Here is a 25,763-nt window from a genome sequence, read left to right as displayed (position 1 = left end):
TTTCATATTGGATATGTCCTTAACAAGGATTTCACATCAGATAAACACCAAAATCTCTAATAACAGCTGTATCCTATTGATCAACAGCCTCCACAGTCCAAGGGCATTGCTCTCATGGCAAAAATTGCTCTCATAGTGAAAATACTCCAAGGAGAGGGGGTAAGCCAAGGCTTGGACAAAGCATGACTGACAATCTAAGCAGCTAAACCTGTATGCTCACTTATTCCTACAGTTCCTCTACAGCAAGAAGGATTTCAGTTGTTACATCAAGTAAAAGGAAATCCAGACAGTTTTTCAGATTATCCATTTGACCTGGAGCTGTATGCCAAGGAAAACCAGACTAAATGCACATCACTGAATTAGTACTAATGCAACAAACCCATATACTTCCACAAATTTCCCTTCTTTCCTGTTCTTTAAAATCATTTTGTTGAAATAATTTGTCTAGCTTCATATCCACCAGCTCTGTGAAAACTATGCATGACTCTTGATATGTAACACATTATCCTTAAATAAAGAAATACCAATGTGATTAGCCATTTTCTTATTTATAAGGTGTGAGGTATAATTAGAAACTTTGATGCCAAAACAAGGCTCCTTAATCAACTTTCTACACTATCAGCAGTGAAGTGCAGGCAGTGAGCGTTCCAAGGGAGCTGGTGACAGGTGTCACAGGCTGGTGTCATTGCACCAAATGGCACAGTTGTTACTGTCCCTCGATGAGCAGGCAGCTTTACTTTCTAAAATTACAAATCCAGCCAATTTTATGCTTATTCTTAGAAAAGAGCATACAAATAAATCACCTTCCACAACAAGGAAGATATTCCCAAATACAGCTCCTTTTTCTTCATTATTTTAAGCAGAATACTTTAGACTCTACCAACTTTATAAACTGAAAGATGAATATCAAAGCATCATTTTACCCCAAACTCCAGCAAAATTTAATTTTTACTAGTGTGTAATGTTGCTCATTCGTCACAGAAATTCAGCACATTCCAGAATCTGTCTTCCACTAGTTCCCAGCACACCATTCCTAAAGAACTGGTTATTCAGGGGGCCTGAATGCAGATAACCAGGCTTAGTCAAAGCTGGAGTAGCAAGCAAAACCAAGCATTATCTGTATTAAAATGTTGTCCTAGATGCAGATAGCTGGGAACAATGTTTCTAATGAATGTGGGTGCTTTCTAGATACAGAACAGGATCACCTGCCCCAAGAGGCACTTTCCTCTGTTAACAGTATCAAACAACACTGAGGTGCAACACATGCCTGCTCCTTCTTGCTAAGTTATCTGAGGATATTATTTCTTGTTACAACACTGCTACTATCAAAAGCCCAGGCATCTTCCATATCACATAAAACACATCAAGTCCATGATATCTGTGGGCTTAATCACTTGCTCTGAACACATACCTGCTGCCAGCAAGTATTTCACCAGTTCAAGATGACCTTCTTGAGCAGCTTCCATCAAAGGTGTTGAGCAACCAAGCTCTATATCAGCTCCTGCCTTAATAAGGAAGTCAGCGACTTCAGAAAAGCCTCCGCAGCAGGCCAGGGTCAGGGCTGTTTCCTGCGTTTCCTCTGTCTGTGCGTTAATATTTGCCCCTGGGGAACAAAACAGCCATCACTGACCTGGCCACACTCAGGCTGGGGAGGTGAATGCTCATCACCCCCACAGCAGTTTGGGTGTTTGAGCTCTGCTCTGGGGGTACAGCAGAGCAATCTGCACAGGACACCTGTTGGCCATGGATCACAGCATGTCCTTCTGAGAGCTACATCGCCACGGGATCTCACCTTGTGCCAGCAGCAAGGCCACCATCTCTTCGTGGCCTTCCCGGGCAGCTTCCATCAGAGGTGTGTAACCTTCATCATTGACCTCCTCCAGGTTGGCTCCTCGCTCGATCAGGAGCGCTGCCAGCTCCACGTGCCCGCCACAAGCAGCCAGGGTGAGCGGGGACTCGAAGGAATCCGCGGGCATGTTCACCTGGGCACCGCTGTCCAACAGCAGCCGTGCCACCTCCACGTGGCCATCCTGCAAGCAAAGGGCAGCCCAGGATCAACACAACTGGATCACTTGATGCTCTACTTGCAACCCCTATCACACTGAAAATGAGCCTACAAAGACAGGCCTTTTTTACCTATCGTGGTTTAATTATGACAGTTATGGTAATACTCAGACCTAATCAACATTTAGGTTTCCACCTGCATCTAAGTCAGGTTTAAATGCATGAGGAAAAAAGAGCTAGATATATATTGGTGTTTCTGTTTCTTGAGAGAAAAACAAGACTTAATTGTCCAGCACAATCTTTGAGACATAACATACTAGAGGTAGCAAACAAGTGCCATAAGCAATAAACCCACTCCACGACTAAACCTCAAAACAAGCATCAGAAAAAAACATATTCTTTGTAGTAGTAGTTGATTCATGACTTCTACAGACAAAAAGCCAAAAAAGCCCCAGTTGGCAAATTCTAGACCCTGGAAAAGATACCTGCAGAGAAATTGAAGTGGGTAACAATAAGGCAGGTAACAGGAGAGAAGACTTGGAAAAACCCTTAAAGGTGACTGAAAAATGCCTTGAGGTGAAGCCATAGAAGAAGAGAATTAGGATTGCCAGAGCAGTCTGAATCCTTACCAATCAAAGCACATAGAAGCATCTGTCAGCTTCTCAAGAAAGTATTGTTAAACTTCTTAGTTACTTTAAACAGACCAAGAACCTAAAATTCACATTTCACCTAAGATGTAGTTGGTAGAGAGCCACAACATCAGCAAAAGGGGAAAGCTTAAGCTGCCCATGAAGCAGGTCTTGGGTAACCTGAGAAGGACAGCAATCAGGGGTGCACATTAAACACAGGCTGTTGTTCTGGGAGGGCTGGCTAGAAGCCCACAGCCACCTCATTAGAGCCATTACCCTAAGTGTGGCACTGTCCTGACCAAAACAAACTCTGAGGCACTTACAAAAGAATTGGTGATCAGACACCAGACATCCCAGCAACCTGTACCTGCTGCATTCCTTAGATGGAAAGAGATGAAGACTGGGAACAGTCACAACAATTTGGTGGAACAGCTCCCTTGTGCAAGGGTGCAGCTGAATGATAACAAGAAACAAATTCCTTGTTATGGAGTTGGGACTTCAAAGGCTCATCTTCCCTTCTGCTGCTTTCAAATGCCAATACACTCTCTGTAACGTCAGAACACCCAGTCTGAAACACCAAAGAAATGAAAATACGCAGGCAAACCTCACAACTCTCTCCCCTAAGTGAGGTGCTTCACAGCCTGCAAATCAAGGCAGCCCTTGGATTGTTTCACCAGGAAACTAAGAAAAACAAAACAAAACGAAACAGAACAAAAAAAACCACCAAAAAAAAAACCAAAAAAACAAAACCAAAAAAAACCCACCAGCCTAAACAGAACAGCAGGGCTAATTAACCTTTAGCCAGAGCTGTGCTGCAATCTCCTTTAGGTGACAGCATGCACCCACTGTCCTTCTGAATTCCTTATTGGCACCAGGCTCTCCTGCAGGGAAGGCTATTCAAGGATACAATTACCAGCTCACTATCTGAAGGCTTGGACACAGCTCCCCACATTACAACCTGACCTTGGGCGCTTGCATCATCACCTCACAACTGCACTGAAAGAACACTTGATCCTCCAGCTCTCAGCAGACTGGAGAAACACTGCAGCTATCTTCCAAGGATTATAGGCTACTGGGAGAAAATGCAGTTTCTCTCCTTTTGCTGTGCTTCCTACGGAAACAAGGTCCCTGTTCTTCCTTCAAAGAAGCTCCCAGCTTGAAGAAAAGGTCACCCAAGATCTCTACAGAAATGGTTGCAGATATGCATTGACACAATAGCACACTCTCTATTAAGATGATGCTCTTAGATAGGGAAGTTTTTCCTCAATGGCTGCATTGAAATTATGTGGACAGTTGCTAGAGCACGAAGGACTACATTATTTATCAAAATAAAATGGTAGGCCAAAAGAAAAACCTCACAACCTCATTTACAGAAACCTAGAAGAGAGCAAGTCATCTGTCCATGCAAAGCACTTCCGGCAGTGATGAACAGACAATTGTAAAGCATGAATCATGCAGCTCAGTGCACTTCTGGAAGGCTCATTCCACGACACACGAGAGACCTTATTTATAAAAACAAAGGTGGAAAACACACTAAAAAATAAAACAAAACCCCAAACTAGTGACTTGTACTATGTCACTGCACTGCAGATTAGTCACCCCTGAACTTCACAGAGTGCATTTAAAACACATCACCCCTCCAAAATGAGGGTATTTTTTCTTTTTGAGCAGTTAGACTGAGAAGCTGGTGGGAGCTACAGTAAGCACTTTTTTACAATAACGACCACACATTTCCTTGCAGCCCCCAAGCAGCTCTTACCCAAGGCTCACTCTATTTTATCACCTCCTGCATTCCTCTCCCCCCAAGGAGGGAGCAGAACAAACAAAGGTATTTACCATGCAGGCCTCCATCAGCGCCGTGTGCATCTCATCTGTTTTGTGCTCCTGATCAGCTCCAGCTTCAAGCAAAAAACGAACCATATCTAAATGGCCTTCAAATGAAACAGATCAAAATAAATAAGCATTCCACATCATCAACTTTTAGTAGTACAGACAATAAACTTAAAGAAATCATTTGCATTTTTACAGTTTGCTATTAGAATCTTTACAAGTTACAACTGACAAACATGGCTTTTTAAAGTACCCTTTAAAAAATACCAATGCAAAGGAGTCAGCAGGCTTCAGAAAGCCTTTCCCAAAGACACTGCTCAGCTGTGAGATGGAGACAGACCTGTCTAATTCAAGTTTACACAAGAACCTTTCCTTGTGTCTTCAAGTTACAAAACTTTGCTTATTTCCTATTGAACTGTACAGAGACAGATCATTTAAGAGTTCCAAGGCATATCATATCATCTTCATCATATTATTTTTAAAAGCTTCTACTGAGCTTTACCGAAACTTGATTTAAACTCTAGTACAGTTTCTGTCATTTTAGAAATTGCCACTTCTAAGTTTTTAGCCTCTTGATGAGCATTCTTTTCTGAAGGAAGACCTAGTCTTACATAAACTGACAAGAAAGCAGTCAATCATCTTGTCAAAGATAATACAGAACATCTGTCATTCAAGGTTTTACATTCCATGACTCAGTTAGGTCCTGGGTCAAAAGAAATAAGAATGACCCTCCAACACATTCAGGGGTACTATTATTGGCATTTCCCTGTAAGGAACTATCATATGCTGTAGGAAATCCATGACAAATCTACATACAAGTCCTCAGATAGGTTATACATAGTATGTATCCTCAATCCTAACCACAGAGCCTAAAGTTACTGTGGCAATAAATCCACATCCTTAGTTTCTATTTGTAGAAAAACAATGGCTGGAAAACAAACAGTAGAAGCACAGTGGATCACGGATCACCACCGCATTGTTAATTTACATAGAAACTTTAAAGAGCAAAATAAATTAAGTCAAAAGTCCCTAAAAGTTCATCATACTTAAGAATTCATAGACATTCTCCCAAATTACACTGAAGGAAAAGAATCCAGTAATAATGGAGGCATTGCCTCTCCATCAGATATTATAGAAACACACACTCCAACTCTGTATTTTCTGAAGAACCAACAGAGATGTTTTCAGAATTCACAGACAGTTGGTGAGGGAACTGAGAATGAAATAGGCAATGTGGTAGTGGGTAGAAGGAGGGAATGGTTGGTTGTGTGTCAAAGCACAAGTTTGGACATAGTCAGTTACAAGTTTTCATCTGCAACATGTCAAACACATCCACCACATCTGGACACAAGCACAGACTTAATGCCACTACACAACAGAGGAGCATTTTGTGACATTGAGCTTAAAATCAAAATCCAGTTTTACAAAACTTTTCCAAAGATATTTCAAAGTATTACTGAAAGCTTTAACCAGATAAATCCAAGCAACCAAATCTCAACAAAAATACCAAACAAGAGACAATACCTTTATAGCATGCAAGTGTAAGTGCACTTTCTTTGAACTCATTGGAGTGAGTGTTGATTCCTGCACCATATTCCAGCAATACTCTTGCAACCTCAACATGCCCTGCACTGGCTGCTTCCATCAGGGGGGTATGTCCATTCTCATTGTGGTCTTCTATGTTAGCACCAGCTTTCAGTAGCACCTTCACCACGTCCACAAAGCCCCCAGCACAGGCATAGGTGAGAGCTGTGTTTCCTGCAGAGGAGAGCTTGCATGAGAGCCCTTACACCACCCACTCCTAACACGGGGAAGGAGATCAGTGGTAACAGCTCAGAACAAACCCAAGTACATCACCAAAGCACCTGCCTTTCACTTCACAGCAATGTTACTCCAGCCCATCATTCCAGGCTGGGTTAAAAATCACAAATAACTGTAACATGAAAGTTTTAATGCCAAGCCAGTATTACAAATCAGGTTTTTTTCAAGTTTCAATGTTATGTTTCCTACTTTAGAACACAAAATTAGATCAAATAAACACTCACAAAAAGATCAATGAGTAATTTTTACTGTAGTGTTGGGGGGTGGTTTTTTTGTTTTGTCTTTTTTTTTTTTTCTTAAAATTCTTTCCTGTAATTCCTTGAAAACCTTCTACTGGCTGGCTGAGAATAAATTTATGATTTAAAACTCTGGTACTATAAGTGACAGACACTCACATATGGCTCCTGTTTTAAATGCTACAGTCAATTTTAAGGTAACTTTGCTTAACATGGCTAAACAGAAAGAAAAGAGTATCTCATAGTTTGGACACATGACTTGTTTGAACATTTGAACAAAGCTTAAATTCTGTCTTAATAAACAGAATCCAACTGCAGAATAATGCTGTCAGTGAGGTTAGTTAAGCTGTGGTCAAGAACCAGCAATATAGAAAACATTCAATGCACTGAAAGAATTTTAAGTCCTCTTTGGTAAAAAGGGACAGACAGAAATAACTGGTGTTGATGGGATGTGTCCTGCAGTCATTACCCAATCACTGGGTAATGTGGATTATACCAATGAGAAAAGATAAACTTCATGTAGTTTTCTTGTTCTCTAACACCAGAGTGGTTTTTATAGAAATAATGCTTTCCATTAGAATTTGTATTTAAACCTATCTTTAATAATGGCCAGTTAAGACTCCAAACACATTTGCTACAGATCTGGTCTATTCCTAACAGCTCCTGTCACGTTTTCTTGGGATGGAAGTGTTAGACAAAAACACAGATGTTCAGAAGAGCTGTGTGCTTCATGTGCCAGCCTGACTAACTGTGCTCCTGCTCCCCAGTTACCTGTGGAGGACTGTGCATTGACATCTGCACAATGGACAAGGAGGAGTTTAACAATATCCACGTAGCCTCCGCTGGCTGCTGCCATCAAGGGCGTGATGTCGCCTTTATTCCCTCGATCTTCAACGTTGGCATGCATGGCTAGAAGCACCTAGGGGAAAAGTTCACTACTGTGAGTAAATTGTAACACCCAACCTTTTGTTTTTAGTTCAGTGGGGTTTGTGAGACTCACAGCCCAGTGCCAGCCTCAGGACCATTCACTGTTACTGCCTGCACTGGGTTCTGTTGCAGAAAATCCTGAGTTTCTACATTTGTTCATATCTAAGTTCCAGTAAAATACTGACATTTTTCAAATGTCACAGGGCAATTCACTGACCAGAATGACAGCACAGAAACTGTCACCTGCAATAATGACCAGGGCACCCACAGGTCAAGCTCACAGGTGAGAAGTTCTCTCTCTGTCCCATGTTTTCACACCAAAATGTGAAGTTGGGTATTTCTGAGAACTATCACCTAAACATTTCAAAGTGGCTGCCCTTAGACACAGAAGCAATATAGGTCAAAATAAACAAAAATTAATGCACTGTTGATACAAATGTGATTTTAAAAAAAGATTGTGTGACTGAGACATGAGCTTTTAGAAAGTAATCAATTGTATGCTATTTTAGATCCTCTTGCTTGGCAGAACTACACCAGAAAAGATGTTACATCACAAAACACAGGAGTCATTTCTCAAACAAGTCCCTTCCACCTAAATGCATATGTGAGTGCCTTTTCCATTATAGAAACCCAAACAATAACTGGAAACCCACAATATGCTGTATTTGGTGATATTATATTGAAATAATAAAAAAAATACAATAACCACAATAGCTAAAATATTTACCTATCAAAGAAGTCCCTCAACCAATGCTTCACAAATGTTTAGTTCTAATTGTATTTGTTACTTACCTGTGCCAATTCATAATATCCTGCTGAGCAGGCCAAGCAAAGCAGACTCTCCCCTTCTTCAGTGTGTTCATTTACACTCCGTCCTTCATCCAGCAGCTTCCTGACAGCATTCACATCCCCATCGGAGCATGCTTCTGCCAAACTGCGACTGCAAACACAGTTACAACTCAAAATCAGTCAGCTCAAAACACCTGCAACAGCTGGGCAGCTTCCCTACAGAGTCTAAGTAAAGACTCTTGACTTCAGTGCTAAGCTTTACTTGAAAATACACCTTGCATACATATATTTTTCAAGTGTATTTCCATAGGTGAAATGGAGAGAGATACTTTCCTTATTGTCTAAATTAGCTTGTTCTCATCAGTTGCTAACTTGTAGTATGCTCTCATACAGACCAGATGCAGAGAGGAGTGCTCAAAGCTGGTTTTTGTGGTGTTTGCAAGACAGGAGCAAACCTCACTGATGCTATCCCCACTTCAGGCAATGCCAGATACACAGAGGCTGTGACCATGACACAAACTGCTGACTGCAGGTGCCAATGCAAATGCCTATTGCAGACAAAGCCAAAAAGTCAGCAGCCAAGTATCACAGAAATCACTAATATAAATACTGCAACCATACAAATTTCAGTAATTACAAGAGCAATCACTTACTCTTCTACAGCTAAGAACTTCACCTTTCTTGAAGGGAACCCACTCTCTGGTATACAGAGCAGCAGATTAGAAAATAATTTTTTTTTTAATTTTTTTTTTTACTTTTCTCTTACCCTGTGAAGCCAATAATCTGATGGGATTATACCTTCAGATGCAATCTGCTTCTGCAGCTATCAGTAGAACAGCTCCATGACCAAGTACTAACTATAAAATCACCAGAATTTGAAATAGAATCCCATTCCATAGCTGACCAGGGATGGTCAGTATAATTCACTAAATTTGGAATAAAATCTCACTCCACACTTGGGGAACCAGGGATGGTCAGTACATACAATTAACTGAATTTGAAATAAAAACCCATTTTGTAGTTGTGGATCCTGGTGGTGGTCAGCATGTACAATTAACTGAATTTGAAATAAAATCCCATTCCACGGCTGGGGAACCAGGGGGTGGTCAGCATGTACAATTAATTGCATTTGAAATAAAATCCCATTCCACAGAAGGGGAATCAGGGGTGGTCAGCACTGAATTTGAAATAAAATCCCATTCCTCAGTTGGAGAACTAGGGATGGTCAGCACATACAATTAACAGAATTTGAAATAAAACCCCATTTTGTAGTTGGGGAACCAGGGATGGTCAGTACGTACAACTAACTCAATTTGAAATAAAACCCCATTTTGTAGCTGGGGAGCCAGGGATGGTCAGTACACACAACTGACTCAATCTGAATGCAAAATGCCATTGCCCAGGAGGGAAGCAGGGTGCTCAGTACATACTTGTCCACCTGCCCGTTGCTGTGATTGTTCTCGGCTCTCATCCGCGTCAGCGCTGCGGCCGCCTCGTCCAGCGCGCAGCTGACGGACGACGTCAGTCTCCGGAGAACCTCGGGATCTGCGAAGGCTTTGCCATCGGCAGTGGACAATTTACCAATTCCTTCAGTTCATCAGTCGGGTTAGTATGAAAGTCACACAAAAGAAATGCAAAGACACTGTTTTAGAGTTCAGCCACATGCACTATTAGTTCAAAATCATTTGCAAACATGCCAGATAATTAGCTACTTAAAACTAAACTATCTGCTAACATTTGCCCATGACCTGAATATTTAAGTAATCATAATACAGCAGTAAAATCCCATATCTTTCAACTGGCAGCTTTGTTGTTTGTGTCAAAGTCTCAACTCATACCTTTGAAGAACTCTGAAAACCCCCCAAAAAACATCATATTGGAAGAATAAGGATAAATCCAGACACTGAAGCCCAAAACCAGAAGTTTGGGAAACAGGCTTAATTTAATATTTTCTGAATGTAAAGAATTTTTCAATTTAAAACACTTATTACCCCTTTTCCATTCAAACAAAAACAGATTGAGCTCTAATACATCCTCTTTTTTTAGGAGTAGAAATAAAACTTTCAAGTGTATTACTTGAAATTCCCAGTAACTTACTACTCTAAACTGCCCAGCTCTAGCAATAGGAACAAAAGTTATGAAATGAAATTTCAAATATTTTAAGTGTACTTGAAACCAATGCCTCTCCTTCACAGACATAACATAGTAGAAACGCTTAGATTCAAGGAACTTCCTTACCAGTTTCTTTTTTTTATAAGAGTTTCTTTGCTCAGGTTTTACTCCTCATGGTTAAGTACAGCCTATTTAACATGTGCCAACAATCACTGCAGTGTGGGTAGGACATGTATCTTCATGTACAAATGTGCAAACAGCACAAACACCTCCCAGCCACCCACAAAGAAAACCCCAAACATAAAACAATCAATTTCATGTGCTACAAAAAGTGAATAGTTACTGGTTTACAGATCAGCCACCTTCACCAGTCATAAATCAGTAACTTTTAAATTCCTTAGCTGCTAAAAATGGCCAAATTAGATACAAATATCTGGAAATAAAGCACCTTACCCCTCAGAAGATTTTCTCTTTGGTATGTGCATATCTCTGCAGGTTTGATTTACACCACATTTCACACAACCCACCTTGTAATTATTACAGAATAAATCATATTTTAAGTTTGAATACTGTCTTCAGACAACGTGTTTCCCCAGTCTGAGAGATCCAGTTTGTTTCCTGATAATGTGAGAATCAATACTTACCAAATTTCTGCAGCCTAAACCTCTTTATGCCAGCACACACCAGGTATCACTGTGACTTTACCCTGCACAGCTGGTGCAGTGCTCCAAGTGCTGGCTGACCACTGGACGTGGTGCTGGCCATGATGGAGAATGTCTCCCCTGGGGTGCAGCAGCTTACTTGGCTGATGGAAATGAGCTATGGAGGTTCAATGAGCTGCTTAAGAGACTTGTGCACCTCCTCCCTGGCTCCAGCATCCCAACATCTGGATCCCTTCAGCACTGTCAAGGGGCTATGAAAACCAATCTATAACTAATTGTCCACACTGCAATGACCTTGATCTGTCTGGGTTGGAAGCCTGGCTAGTCCAGAGCAAGCAGAGTACAAAAAATGAGGAGCCATGGACTCTTGGAGGCCACTGGCCACATGACCCCTTTCACCTCCAAACTGTGGCCTGTTAAATATAGCAAGGTTATAAAGGTTATAAACAAGCCCCAAATGCCACAGCTCACATTTGTGTATTCGTGTAAACTGGATTGCTGGTGGTGTAAAAGGGTTTAAAAGGAGCTGCCACCTCTGCAGCTGAAGCAGGTGGGACAGTGGGGGACAGCCACTGCAAAACTGAGTCAGGACATCAATTTAGTACCAAATACACCAAGAAAGTGAGAGCTTTTCCACAGCTCTGCTTCCCCAGGATGGCTCAGGGAGTAACTGCTGAGATGTTTACACGAACTATTTCTGGTGGCAGTGCTGGCTTACACTGCATTGCAGTGTACATAAAGCACTGCTGAAGGAAACACAAAGAATTAAGTCTTCACAACTCAGCACTGAGGCCTCATCTGGGACTGCTGCTACCAAAGCTGAACACCGTGGTAAACAACATGGAAAAGTACTCAGAGAAATCCACAGGACCCCTGAGCAAAGGCTAAAAATGCACAGATTTAGCTTACAACACAACTGCAGTTTCCTTCCACTTTAAAAAGGTCTAATTGAAGGAGCTGTTAACAGCTCTACTGTTGACAAAAGAAGTGGAAAATACAAAGTACAGCCAAAAGAAACCAACCCAAAAAACTACCAAAACACCAACAGCAAAACCCAAAAGAGCCCACATGACCTGGCTATCTCCATCATTCCAGCTCACCAAGGCAGTGGAACTGACAGGTTACCTGGACAAGCAGGACCTACACTTGATACCTTCTCTGTTTGAAAAGTTTATGGTGGCATTCATACCTGGGATTTCTGAGGGCAGAAGTCACACCACAGATCTCCTGTGCCTGCTAAAGCCAGGTGAGCTTGACCCACTATAGCTCTCCTATTCCAAGTATCTGTTGCCATGGATTATAGCTGGTGGTCTCCTTGCAGGAATCACCAACCACAAGTCACTGGCTCTTCCCTCTGGACAGTCAAAGTGTACTTACAGCTCACTCCAGTTTCTGACTTTGTTCCAAAAACTGAGCTATAACCACACCAAGGCCTTTCAGAGGGTAAGTGGAAGGTGCCTTTTATTTACCTCACCAGCTAGAGCTCAACCCAGGTGCCATCCCCAGCTCTTAATTTCTTATTTTTATATTGCTCATGGCAAAACTAAACAACAGCCATAGAAGACATCAGAGCTGACACTTGTTTGGCTGGCTGGAGTCAAAGGGAGACAGATTACAAGAATTACCACTGCAGACACACATTCATTCACTCCCCTTTTGCACACTATACTCAATAATTTACTATATAATAACAATTTGAAGTTTTTATTTTGCTATGATTTAGGATGACTATGGCAGAATCTCAATTGCTGTAATGCTCATGTGTCTTTTAATCTCCAATTTACCTAATTTTGTGCCCAAACCACTTGTTCTTGTGTCACTTTCATACACACAGAGACTCTGGCAATGTGATTTACGTGCAGGATCTTGGCCAAAATTCTTCTTGCCTCCTCCCATCCAACAAATACTGAAAGCATCCTCAGGATCATTCTAAGCACTCCAACACAAGAGTGATCACAATTTTTCACATTATTACAGTCTAATATATTACTAATCTGACACTACCTGAACTGACCCCAAGGTCAGATATTCTGCACTTCCTGGAATATTACACACAAGCTTCTATAGAGGCCATCCTTTCCATTTTTTCATGGACTGACCACCATTGTAGGTTGAAGTTTGATAAGAGAATATGTGACCCATTGTTTTGTATTGAGAACAGTCCACAATCATTAATTGTACAGAGGATCTTTCTAATGCAAGGTTACAGCTTAACACTAAAATTATGAAGAATATGTTCTTAAGCAAGCCAAAAGGAAGTGCCTTCATACAACATTAGCTGCCATGCAAAAAAGTTGAATTCAAAAATAGGTTGGATAGAATTACTGTAAAGCCTGTGCCTTCTACCAAACCTAAGAAGAGTGGCCCTGAAAGTCACTATTTAAGGATATTCCTGAACATTAGATAACTGGAAGAATAGAGAGTAGAGACACTTTCACCTGTACTGTGATGTTCCTGTTTTTCCCTCTGCAGAGAAAAGCAGGGCCTCTGCAGGGCCCACACATCTTCAGATAAGAGCCAGACACATCTTCACCTCTTCTGTAGTGGGCAGCTCTTCATCTGAACACCTGCTGCTGGGGCCATGTGCCAGCTGCTCACAAACCTGGCAGGAACAAGGCCAGCAGCACCAACAATGGAAGAGGTGACTGAACTCAGGGCCAGATATTCCACACCTTAATGCCATATTACTGAACTACTATTTAAATTAGCCTGAAGTTGATTACAGAGGTGCATTAGAACAAGGAACTCACCTTTCAAGGGAAAAGTTTGCTCATCAGATACACACCTATACTCCTATAACTAACACTCCAATTTCCTTGTTGACTTTCAGACTCATCAGGGTATTCCCACCTTGTAACTACCAAGGTTAGAGTTTCAAGGCAACCTGAAATGAGCTGGTAACTTCTCAGATCTGAGTTTAACAAGTCAGAGATACAGATATTGCCTCAAAAAAAAAAAAAAAAAAACCAAAAAAAAAACAAAAAAAAAAAAAAAAAAAAACCAAAAAAAAACACCAGTAGGTTTGAGCCTTTGGAAAACACAGTTAAGTCCCTCATAGGACACACTCTGAGCATCAAAGGAGACAACTCCAAAAAGATCAACATATCCAAGAGATAATGTCCAACAATCCTCACAAAGCCTTGCAGATTCAGTGGTGATTGTGTGCTTTTCCTGTCAGCTCCAGCACACTTACTTACATGTTCTAAGACACTTTGGAGGACATTTACTTGTAACACATTCAATTTATGCCCTCATGTTCATCACAAAGTCTAAACCAAATTTCAGCTTGTACAGAATCAGCTGGGGGTCCTTAAGGGCTCACACACCCTAAGGACAGCCTGTGATGGAACTGTGGACAGCATTAAAAGGCCCAAAGAAGAAGAAAATGAGAATCATGGTGCAGAAATGTGTCCCTTATCTTTTTCCCAGTATGTCAGAAATCTGCTCTAATCAGCCTGGTGTGTAAGTAGCACCTCAAACAAAGTGAGAAGGGTTCAAGGAAGCAGAGGAACTTTTAGGTTCTTTACTGGAATCTCCATTCAGAGGAATGGAGAAGTTCTAGACTGTGCACACCCTCATGCCAACAAGCAGTGACCCTCCCAGAAGAGGACTGACTCCAGCACATCACAGCTGCTACCACACAAGAAGGCAACAAGCAGAACTGAACACACCCTGCTCTGTAAGATCTGGGATGGCTGAGTGGCAGTTGCACGTTGCCTGTGTAGCTAGCAAAAAAGTGTGCACTTGGCTCCTCTCTGATGATGTCTAAATATGTTCCCCAAACACATATTTCATATTACATCCGTTTCAGAACCAGTAAACCAAAGAAAAGCATCCTCCATTTGCTTTTAAACAACAGTCCAAAGCCAAGCAAACCAAAAGAAACAGTCTTTAACGAGTTTCACTGCATTAAGATATCTAATGTGCAGCACCAGAATGAGGGACATAAATATATTTACAATTTTTTGAATGTATTTAAAATATTTGCATGTAGCTTATTGTATACTGATTGCTCAGGCTAAAGTCCTCAAAGCAAAAGCCACATATTGAGTAGTGCTCTTCAGGTAAAAAAATTCGAAAATACTAATAATTCATTTGAGTGCACTTACCATTTAAAATTCACATGCTTTTAAAAACTGACATATAAAGTGTTGTTAAAAAAATCTAATTCACACTAAGCTAAAGAACATTAGAATTACAAGGAAAGTCTACTTGCAGCATAAGGAGAATAACTGCTATAAGTGAGAGTATAGCCTGAGCAATGCCAACTGGGATTTTGGGGTGGTTTTTTTTTGGAGGAAAGCATTATCTAGAATGCTTCTCCATTTTTCAGTGGGTCATTTCAACACTACTATTCCCAGGCATAGAACAGTTTGATCTGGTAGGGATTATTTTAGCTTTGTTTTCTAAAACACTAAAAAAACTACATTGAGGCTTTCAGTGTTTCCAAGGCAAGCACACGCCTTTGGAATCACTACCACTGAAAATCACAGTTATGGTCTGACCTCAGCTCAGCTCCAGAGCAATGAAAACTCACTGTACCTCCATCAGACCTGGTGGATCTGCACTTCACACATCCTTTTATATACACATGGTACAAAATTTTCATTATAAAACTATTTTCCCATCTCACCAAGTGCATGACACAAACAGAACTCACTGGCTGCAATTTTAATTTTTCTACTTCTCAATTAGTATTTGGACATGCTAAATAAAATTCATTTAGCATGAAATTAAGAGCTACAGCTTGAGGGGTTTTTAAAAATTTTATTAATTAGTATTCTACAATATTTCATGTGTCACCATCACAGTCCCCCATAGATTTCAAGAGCAGCTGAGTTCTAAATTTCTACAAATCATATTCCTGACAGCAAACTGTGACACTCAACAATGACATTTTCAGTGCAATCTGAAAAATCATGTTCAGATCATCTGCTAAGCATTTTCTGGCAAAAGCAGAAATTTATTCACCTGGACTGCATTTCATGGTCCTTATCTCAAAATATCCCTTGTTCACAAATCCACACTCTTAAACATAACAGGAAATCACCTACAATATACACCAGCAATTTACAAGTGAAAGGGGATGTCTGAAAAAACCTAAAAGGGCACTACAGCATACACACACCTTCAGAGAAAACTTCCACTAATTCCAGCTCCCAGTTTTCACTTACTTGACACTACAAACTTTTAATATTACACTTGCATTTGCATCTATTTCAATGCTGGCTCCTGTTCCCACAAGTGCAATCTCCACCATATTCTCTCCTCTTTCCAGCACAGCAGCTGTAGCAGCAAGATTTTCCTTTTCCAGAATCAAAAGCCAGGAAGTACTTCTCCAGCCACAATTAGTTCTTACTGTTATTTCAGTAACATTTTGATGGCAAGGGTTCCTTTTTGAGATTATCTCCTTTTACATTACTGTGCTCAAATATCTCACACTCTGAAAACTAATTTTGAATTCCACACAAACACAAATCCTTGATTAGCTAGTCAATATTCATTAACATTTCTTTTGAGAAATTAGATTCATTAAGTTTCAGTTTATAAATTTAGATTTCAATTAGTCTCAACGTCACTTCAATAAGGATTACCTAGTCAGGGAATTCACTACCTCAGCCACCAACTTCCATTTTTAGTAAAGCTTGGAAGCCCAGTAAGCAAATTCAGCAATGATAAACAGCTTTACACAGACTTAAGGATGTTTCTAGAAAAATCCCAATCTTCCCAAAGAATCTGCAGTTTCATTTAACTCCTCTCCACCAAATCAATCCACCCCATTCCTTTGTTTTTAGGATGCAAGGAAGAATACAGGTATTTGACAGATATAGACTACCAGACATATTTTAGCTAGGAACACTAAAATAAAAGAGTGGTTTAAACCTTGTAGCAGAGATTTGTTAACATAGGAGAGGTCAAATAGGACAGAACAATACCAGAAAAATTATCTGCAAAACTACCTCTCAAAAGTCCTCATCTTATTTAAAATCCTGACCATGCCAGATTTTGCTACAGCAGAACTCTCAATTTTTCTGTCAGTTTGATTTTTTTCCAAGCTTTCATTAGGCATCCATTTTCTCCCAGGTATGAACATTAAGTTACCTTTTCTAAAGCTAAAATAACATGAGCTTTTCTGTGCCAAGATAACATTTGGCCACATCCAGAAGGATGACTTTGTCCTTCTTTTGTCCTCTTGTTTCTCCCACTGCCCTCACACTGGGGGAAAGAAGAGGGAGTTTTGTCTCAGCACAGGAAGATAAGTCTGACCAGCAAAGGATCTTTCTAGACACTACCAGAACTGGTGAGAGAAAACCATGCAGGAACAGCAGATTACTGCCTATGACAGCAAACAGCCACTAAAACACCTTACCCACCTCACACACCTTCCCATCACTAATTCACAATGCTTGTTCCCTAATCCAGAGTCTTTATAAAGAAAGTCAAACTTTCAATTTTTTCAATATTTTGTTTCTATCAAATCTCTATCAAAGAAATATCTGCCTTAATACAAGGCAACAAGTTCCCAGATGCAAACCTCAACATTGCTGACTCCTTACAGGAACCATGACTTCCAGACACACTCATAACATTCATCCCATATGTGCAGAAAATCAAGCTGCTCACTCAAAAACATGCACTTGATCCATACATATCACATGTAGTTTATATGGAAGTATCACTAATTACTTTGGTATCATAATATACAGATGAATTTCAGCAGCAGCAAACAGCTTTTCCACCCATCTCACTGCAGGTGAGCATCTGGGAGATAACTCCTAATCTTGGGTCACCTTGGATTTTAAAGGAGCAACTACAATCAAGACAGAAGCAATATTAGAGTGGAAACAACTGCCAGTTCTGTCTGAGAATAACTATTTCTACCAGCTCCACTAAAATGTTTGGCTTTGTTCTGGCTTTTATTTTTTAATGCAAAAAGCACTTCTCCCCATGGGTAACTAAAACCTTCTTCCCAATTTGTTTTTGATTGCAAGAAAATATAAGATTTGAGAAAAATATTTAAAACACAGTACTAACTTTAATTCAAATTATAAAGGAAAATAATGGGATTAAACAGTGGTTTATCTATGTGACTCCAAAAAACCTGAATTTGATTTGCTGCTTTGCTGGGATTAAATGAGAGTTACATGGATATCACAATTAAATAGGAGCTTAGCACTTCGTTTTAAAATTTTTTTGAATGACCAAGTCAGGGATTTTTTTTTTCCCACCCTTGACACAGATAAAAGCCAGTAATACACACCCAGAATGATTTGCCACAGCAGCAAAACCACAGTGAGCTACTTGGGTGCCCAATGCCTTTTCCCTTGCCAGTCTTCTCTCCCCTCCCTTGCTATCTCCTCCACACCTCCCCTCAGGGCTGCAGCACCAGAGAGTATTCAACTCCATTTTATACTTCTAGACTTAAAACAAATGCTCTTGTGGTTGTATCATGCCTGCCAGCCTTGCTTTGATTAGCTAAGGGAAAACTTCAGCCACGGGCGGAATTGTTCGCCCGGCTTTGTTTGGCTTTGAACTGGACACAGTTAAACGGCAGAGTCAGCACATCTCCCGAGCCAGGCAGTCACCTGCTCCCAGCCTGCCCAGCAGAGCGTGAGCACACACATCCCAGCACATCCCAGCACATCCCAGCCCACCCCAGCCCATCCCAGCACATCCCAGCCCATCCCAGCACATCCCAGCACACCCCAGCCCATCCCAGCACATCCCAGCACATCCCAGCCCATCCCAGCCCACCCCAGCCCACCCCAGCCCATCCCAGCCCATCCCAGCCCATCCCAGCCCATCCCAGCCCATCCCAGCACATCCCAGCCCATCCCAGCCCATCCCAGCCCATCCCAGCACATCCCAGCACACCCCAGCACATCCCAGCACACCCCAGCCCACCCCAGCCCACCCCAGCAGCACAGCACCGGCCATGGGGAGCTGCCATCACTCAGCCAGAATCACAGGAGCTCCCCTCAAATTCTGAGCTTTGGACACCAGCTCAGACACTCCTGTATGTCAAGGAAGAGAAGAAAGGATCTGATTGCTGCTGGGTGCTTATATGAAGTAGTTTTAAACCCCTAAGTTAGTCCTAGGGAATTCATTTTAAGCTAGGATTGTAGTGCATACAGTATTTACCCATACAACTACAAAGGTGACAACTTGCTAAATGATCCAGAAGCAGAAATTATGACCTCTGTAAAGAAAGTTACAAGGTCTTTACTTTGTGCCATCAAATATGGAAAAATGTACACACTTTATTTAATTATTTTACAGAGAAATATCACAGCTAATGGTTGGCAATTATTCTTCATTTCCTGGTTCCTCCTTTCACGGCTTATCAGAGAGAAACATTTTCTTATTTCAGGTCTGACAACTGCTTGGCTCTGAGAATCTTAAAGATACATGTCAAAGAGCTAAGACTGCTACTGAAACAAGGGAAGGAGGAACGTGGAAATGGCACTGTCCACTGTGGGAGGCTAGGGAGCAAAGAAAAACCTCACATATCCCTGAGAAACATCAAGAGAAGAAAAAAAATATTCACGCTGAGAAAGGTGCACAGAATTCCTGTTCTCGACTTCTAGCATTCTAACTCAGCTCAGTATTCCACAGCTCATCCTCTTTAGGGTTTGTGTCCCTTGAAAACAAGTTACTTTACAGACTCCTACCACTGGGATAAGGGGAAGAGAGTGGAATTACTTTCTTCTTTTTTGAGTAACCTAAAGGAAGGGAAAGTATCCCACCCCTGTGGAGACTGATTCCAGGATATGACCCCCCTCTGCACAACAGAGATGCAGGAAGGCAAGAACTCAAGTAACCTTGGAGTGCTATTCATAGACAAACAGCCCACTACAACTCTTGTCAAAGTTTCTGGCAGTCAGTGGCAAACTGAGCCCCAATGGGCTATAATTGCCTTTCTGAATCACAAAGTAATTTTGACTCAGTACAGTGTTCAGTGACTATCTGGGAGAAAGACATTTGAAAATACTACTACATTTCAAGCAAAGATCTAAGAGCAAACTGAGTGCCAGTAATATCACTGAGCTAACTCAGAATCCACAGAGTTTTAGCCCCCAGTTTATGCTAATTATGTATGGCAAAGCAAGCCAAAATACTGTGTATTTTCAGAGAGTGATGAAGTGCACCACTTCTTTAAAAAAAAAAAAAAAATCACCACACTAATGGTGTATAGCACAAACTAGTGTATAAATTCATGTCTCAAACTGAACATTTGAGAAACTCTTCATAAAACCCTCTTCTCTGCCTAAAATGATCCACAGCCTTTCAGTGTACTGTCATCATTATATACATGCTGCATAACCAAAGATCCTGAAAGTAAGACCTCCAAGAACACCACAGTAGGTTGGAGTACCAAACTACCAAAAACAAGGATATTACAGTATTCAGAAATAAAATAGGGAATTTAATTATGACCCAACTTGAAGAAAGAACACACCTATCCACTGCTAACACCCCTCTACAAGAACATCCTGGGTGGGGGGGCCATCCCATCTATTTAATTTTTGCAGCATCCCCTTGCAGTTTTAAAAACAAAAGGGAAGAGATGCACTTTCACCCAGCTCCATGTCTCTGAAGCTCTGGTGCTTCAGATGGCAGATTTTGTCCATCAGAGGTCACAGAATCCAACATGTGCCATCACACAGTGAAGTTTTACTGAGCTTCTTCAGAGCACAATGCAGACAGAAACTATAACAAGCATGAATCCAATGGAGGGAGTTGCTTCCAATAGTGAGTATGGGAAAGTCCAGTCAATTAAAGTTCTACCAAAGCAAGTATTTCCTCCAGGTCTTTGCTCTTAATCTGTGTAAAGACTAAAATAAAGTTGCTCTTTCTCTTTCTAGAGATGGGGAGGATCAGGTACTGGGTGCTTTCATTATAAGTGAAGGCTAACAGCCAAAAGCACAGCCAACAGTGCAAATTTATCCTTTTTTTCACTAGCAATCTTCCTACTTTCCATCTAGAGGCTTCCAAAACATGCTGCTTATTTGGTTTTGGCAACACTAGACAAAACCTGCTGGAAGTCAGGCCAGGTTGGTTAGAACATTCTTGCTTGCTGGGGTCTCCTTGCTACTCAAAAGCCAACTAATTCTTCGAAAGCAAAGACACAATTTTAGCCTTTCTAATGATTTTGAGTTGAGAAAGTTTTTTTTAAAGAACTTATTCAAACATGGGTGTCAGAAAAAAATACATATACACACACATACACAAGAATAATCAAATGCACAAACATGGAATAATTTATAGAAGCTCTTCAGAAAAGTAGTGGTAGATTTAAAGACAAATTCAACTTGCAAGCCAAAGGCAGAAGACAGACAACAAATGGATGTATAAACAAAACACAGCTTGCAGGACAGATGAAATAACACTCCTCTCTCCATGCATCAGTAGAGCTCAGCTTCAGTAACACGACTCATTTGGGGCATAAAGTTATGAAGAGCAGAGATCATGTACAGAGACTCCAGAAGAGAACAAGAGCAGATGAAAGCCTAAAGAACATCAGCTAAGGGCAGAGGAAGGTTAGATGTTATTTAGCAAAAAAAAAAACCAAACCAAACCAAACCAAACCAAAAAAAGCCCACCAAGAACAAAAAATCCCCTAAGATAACTGAGGGTGATATCAGTCTGCAAATCAGCTGCACTGGAAAAGGGAAACTGAACCTGGATAGATGCATTAAACAAGCACTCAAAGCCACTAAAAAGCATTGACTGCTTTACTACATCTTCCTTCTCTCAAAGCTCTCCCAAAGGCAGTGCTCCCTTCACCCTTCAGTGACATATTTCAGTACATAACACTGAGGACTGGCAGTCCAAAAAGCCTTCTCAACCCAAGGACTGCAGTGGGCTTGGCTCTGGAGCTACCAGCACTGGAGATTGTCTGTCTAACCAGTTCCTAAAGCCACCCGTCAGGAATGGCACCAGCACAGCTGAATTTGCCTGGGGAGAAGGAAGAGAAGATAAAACTGAATCTACTGAGACTTTTCCAGACAAATTTTTGAAAAAACTTTCAAGAAGTTGTACAGAATTTCAGAGAAAGGTGATGCCTATATGACAAGTCAACAATTCTTGGTTTGGAGGCAGGTTTTCTTACATGGGGGTCCTTGAAGAACTGCACTGTGCATTTTGCTCCCACAGTAACTTATTTTCTGATAAATACAACCAGGTAACTTTATGCAATGTAATAATTTTTTAACATATCCCAGCATGCATTGAATCTTCAAGTATTTAAATAATTCATATTCACAAAGAATACAACCTGCCTTTTGTGCAAGGTGTTTAACGTATTACAGCTCATTTTAAATAATGAGATTTAAGTTCTTAGCTTTCAAAGTGAGGTCAGTAAAACAGCACAAAATAATTTATAGCAGCAAATGCTGATGCTTATACCCACTGTAAAAAAAGCCACTTGTTTCCATAAGTAGTATCAAAGATGACTGGAATACATTTCATATATTTTGTTTTTCATTAATCTGGTCAAAACTAGCCTGACTTTCTAGAAATAAGCAGAACTTAATCATTCATGCTATGCATATACTGTATTACCATTTGTTTTCTTAGAAACTTACTTATAATTATTCCTAAATATACAACAGTAACATTTTGTCAAAGTTGAGTAAACAATTAAAAAACTCAACTAATTCATGTATTACACTGCAAAGTTTTGTTAACTCAGTAAATCTGATGCTTCTGACACTTTAAAAGACCCCAAATATTTGATGAGAGTACAGAACTGACAGAAGTGTTATAGACAGATGTGTTCCAGCCCACCCCAAGAGGGTGTCCCCAGACACAGAACATGACCAGGCTGTTTTGGCAGCAAGCAGCCCTGCTCCAATGCAATGACTCCTCACAGGACACTTCCCTCAGCTCCAGGAGGAGTGGCTCCACATCCAGACTGCCAACCTGATTTACCAGTTAGTCCAGTATGGAGCTAAGTGGCTGGCACTGGTTACTGTCACCATGCTTGAATATTAAGCTCTAGAACATTAAGGAAAACAAAAATCCCAAAAAGGGAAATCTGATTGACTGATTCAGATCCAATCATCTACACAACCCCAAAGCACCCAGCCAATACTCAAATCCTCTTTTGAACACTTCTAAATTCTGATTTGATCACCATATGCTAAAGAAATTACATGACTGACAAATGCAGACAACAAAAAAAGGAAACATAGATTTCGAGTCGGTGTAATTGAGGGTTTTTTAAAATAAACTACTAAGATTCTTCTTGCAGAAGATACAAGCCAGAAATTGAGGATTGTCTCCCTCCTCATTCCTTCCTCACTCTCTCCTGACACATTTCAGGAGGAGAGTCACATTCTGGTGAACTCAAACTCCCAAGAGCAGTAACTGCTGCATTTCCCACTGCTCCCTCCCAGCACCACACCACAGCCATCTGCTCAGAGAGGAGCAGGGACTGGGACCAAAGAGAACAGCTCTGCACTGGGCACATCCCATCTCAATTCAGGCACTACACACGACTGTCAAAAAAGCTGCCTTTTTGATTTTCTCCTGCCCAAACTCTCCCTACATTTCTTTTGGCTGAGGCTACTGCAAATACTAATATTAAGTCCATCCTGAAATCAATACTGAATGGAAAAATGTTTTTTAAGCAGCAATAATATGTTCCTCATATTGTAACAAGATAGCAAAGGTTGTTTTATCTTACAGAAGAATCCAAGTTGCATGAAAAACAAAATACAGCAGAAGGAAAATAAAAAGGATAAGCTGAGTTAATAAAAACTATATCCACAACTGAAAAAAATCTCGTTAAAAGGATTGCACAAATTGTTTATGGTACAATCATGAAGAACTTGCTGATTACTTATGACTATCTCTGACATACATACACAGATATATATATATATATATAAATATGTAGGCAACTTGAGAGATTGAGGAGAACCCTGGCCAATTTTTATACTTCACAAAATAAAACTGGTAAGTTTTTGTCTCGTCTCTTCCCACTCCCCATCCCCTCTGAAGAAAAGTTAAAGTCATCTTTGCCAAAGAACTCCAGAAATAAAGCTTTCAGAGCTGGTAGGGTAACCTAGCCATCTGATACCTAAAGGCAGCAATTTAAGTGTTATGACAATGAGACTGCTCTTCACAGCAAAATCCATCTGGAAAACAGCTAAAAAATATGAAGCTGATACATTTAACACACTGTCAAAGCATGGAAGTTAATTTGACTAAGAGCAGGATTAGAATAGATTTTTTTCTAATCTAAAAGCTACTACAACAGAAAAAAATATTTAAATCATGCAAAATCTCAAGAGAGATATTATTAATAATTAAATTACATGCACACAATCCCATTTATCCAACTTACTCAAAAGCACCAACAAATCTGTATGTTTCACATACCATTTACTCCTTCCCACTCTGAATCTTTAGATGGTGAAGAAAGAAAATGAGTAAATAATTGCAATGTGCCAATATCTCAAAAGGCAGAAGCTTTCCAGTTAACAAGACACTGATTTCAGTGGCAGGGCAGCTTTGATCTCTAAAGAAACACCTACAATGAAGCCAATTCAAACTGTCCTCATGAAAACTGTTTCCCTTATTTGGTCTGTATACCACATCCATATAACATCAAGTATTTTAGATCAGATCAAATTATGGTGAAAAGCCTTTCCTGGTTTACAATCAGTGACAATAACTGAACTAAGGTAAGATTCTGGCCATATTGAAGGAGGCTAAACACACTTCAAATTTTGCAATGTTTTTACAATAAAGCTATATCTTTGCTCAAATTCCAGCAATCCTCTCTGATTTCATCCCCAAAAAAGACCCTGCTTCTCTTTATTTCATAGCACCAGTGCATATTAAATATGCATTTGCTGTATTCCACAAGCACAGAGGTGCAACCAATAAACTGACAAACATCAATCTGTTTTCTACAGACCCCACTTCTACAGCTTCGAGTGGAGCTTGGACAATCCTTCAGACATTCAGTTTCTAATGCCCACCTTCATTTAAATCACAGCTTAGTTACTCATCAGCCCTAAGAAAAGAAACACCAAGTCCACACATGAATCTTAATCACCACAAAAAACCATGATCAAAGAATTTCTCTAGCCCAGTCCCTGACACTTTCTGAGGGTTCCCTTGGATGCAGGATGAAAGCAAGCTGTGCCTTTCTGGCACTGCTCTTTTAGACTACAGCTCACTCCCTGGTAACCCCTGTTGTTAGTGAATAATGAATGGGTTCCATCACATCAGAAGAAAAAAAAAAAAGGTTTGGTTAATAGGTTGGCAAGTGAGTAAATAGAAATACACATACAAAGAGGAAAGCACTCCATTTCACAATTGCTGAATCTATTTTAACCTTTTGGTTTATCTTAAAGCAGGTAGATTTCATTTGGGCTCATTCATTTTATGATCTGTGTTCTATATTTCTGCTAAGCAGGTGATCACTTCCACTTTTTGCCTTTCCCAGTCCCAAAATACACAATCTAATCTACCACCATCACCCTACCAGCTTTTCCAAAGAGCAGTGTCAGGCCTGAATGAACTGTTGAAATTCACAGGTATTAACAGACACACATTATTAGAAGTTGATTTCTCTTTCACCATTTAGATACAATTAATCCCTCAGTCTCAAAAACACCAAACCATTGTGAGGGTCTTCACCCTTTCTCCTCCTTTCATCAGGAAAGAAGGATGTTCATAACTCTCCTCCCTGTTTGAACATAAGGATGGACTGTTCACATGTTTCATTAAACAAA

General features: G+C 40.4%; 1 protein-coding gene across 19 annotated transcripts in view; it reads right to left on the bottom strand.

The window, feature by feature from the left end:
* Window positions 1-25,763, bottom strand: part of LOC306808682 (ankyrin repeat and KH domain-containing protein 1-like) — a 98,726-nt gene that overhangs the window by 54,217 nt on the left and 18,746 nt on the right. For all 19 annotated transcript variants that reach the window (XM_079319481.1, XM_079319488.1, XM_079319471.1 and 16 more), the window contains exons 3-9: window positions 9,667-9,823; window positions 8,240-8,387; window positions 7,292-7,439; window positions 5,988-6,221; window positions 4,470-4,564; window positions 1,793-2,030; window positions 1,412-1,603 (exon numbers count right to left, since the gene is read on the bottom strand). In XM_079319481.1, the coding sequence (XP_079175607.1) occupies window positions 1,412-1,603; window positions 1,793-2,030; window positions 4,470-4,564; window positions 5,988-6,221; window positions 7,292-7,439; window positions 8,240-8,387; window positions 9,667-9,823 (1,212 nt within the window). The remainder of the gene's footprint in view (window positions 1-1,411; window positions 1,604-1,792; window positions 2,031-4,469; window positions 4,565-5,987; window positions 6,222-7,291; window positions 7,440-8,239; window positions 8,388-9,666; window positions 9,824-25,763) is intronic.

This window comes from Erithacus rubecula (genome assembly GCF_903797595.1).
Source record: "Erithacus rubecula genome assembly, chromosome: 16".
NCBI classification, from domain to species: Eukaryota; Metazoa; Chordata; class Aves; order Passeriformes; family Muscicapidae; genus Erithacus; species Erithacus rubecula.
The sequence above is the reverse complement of the archived record's forward strand: the minus strand, read 5'-3'. Positions and strand labels throughout refer to the sequence as shown.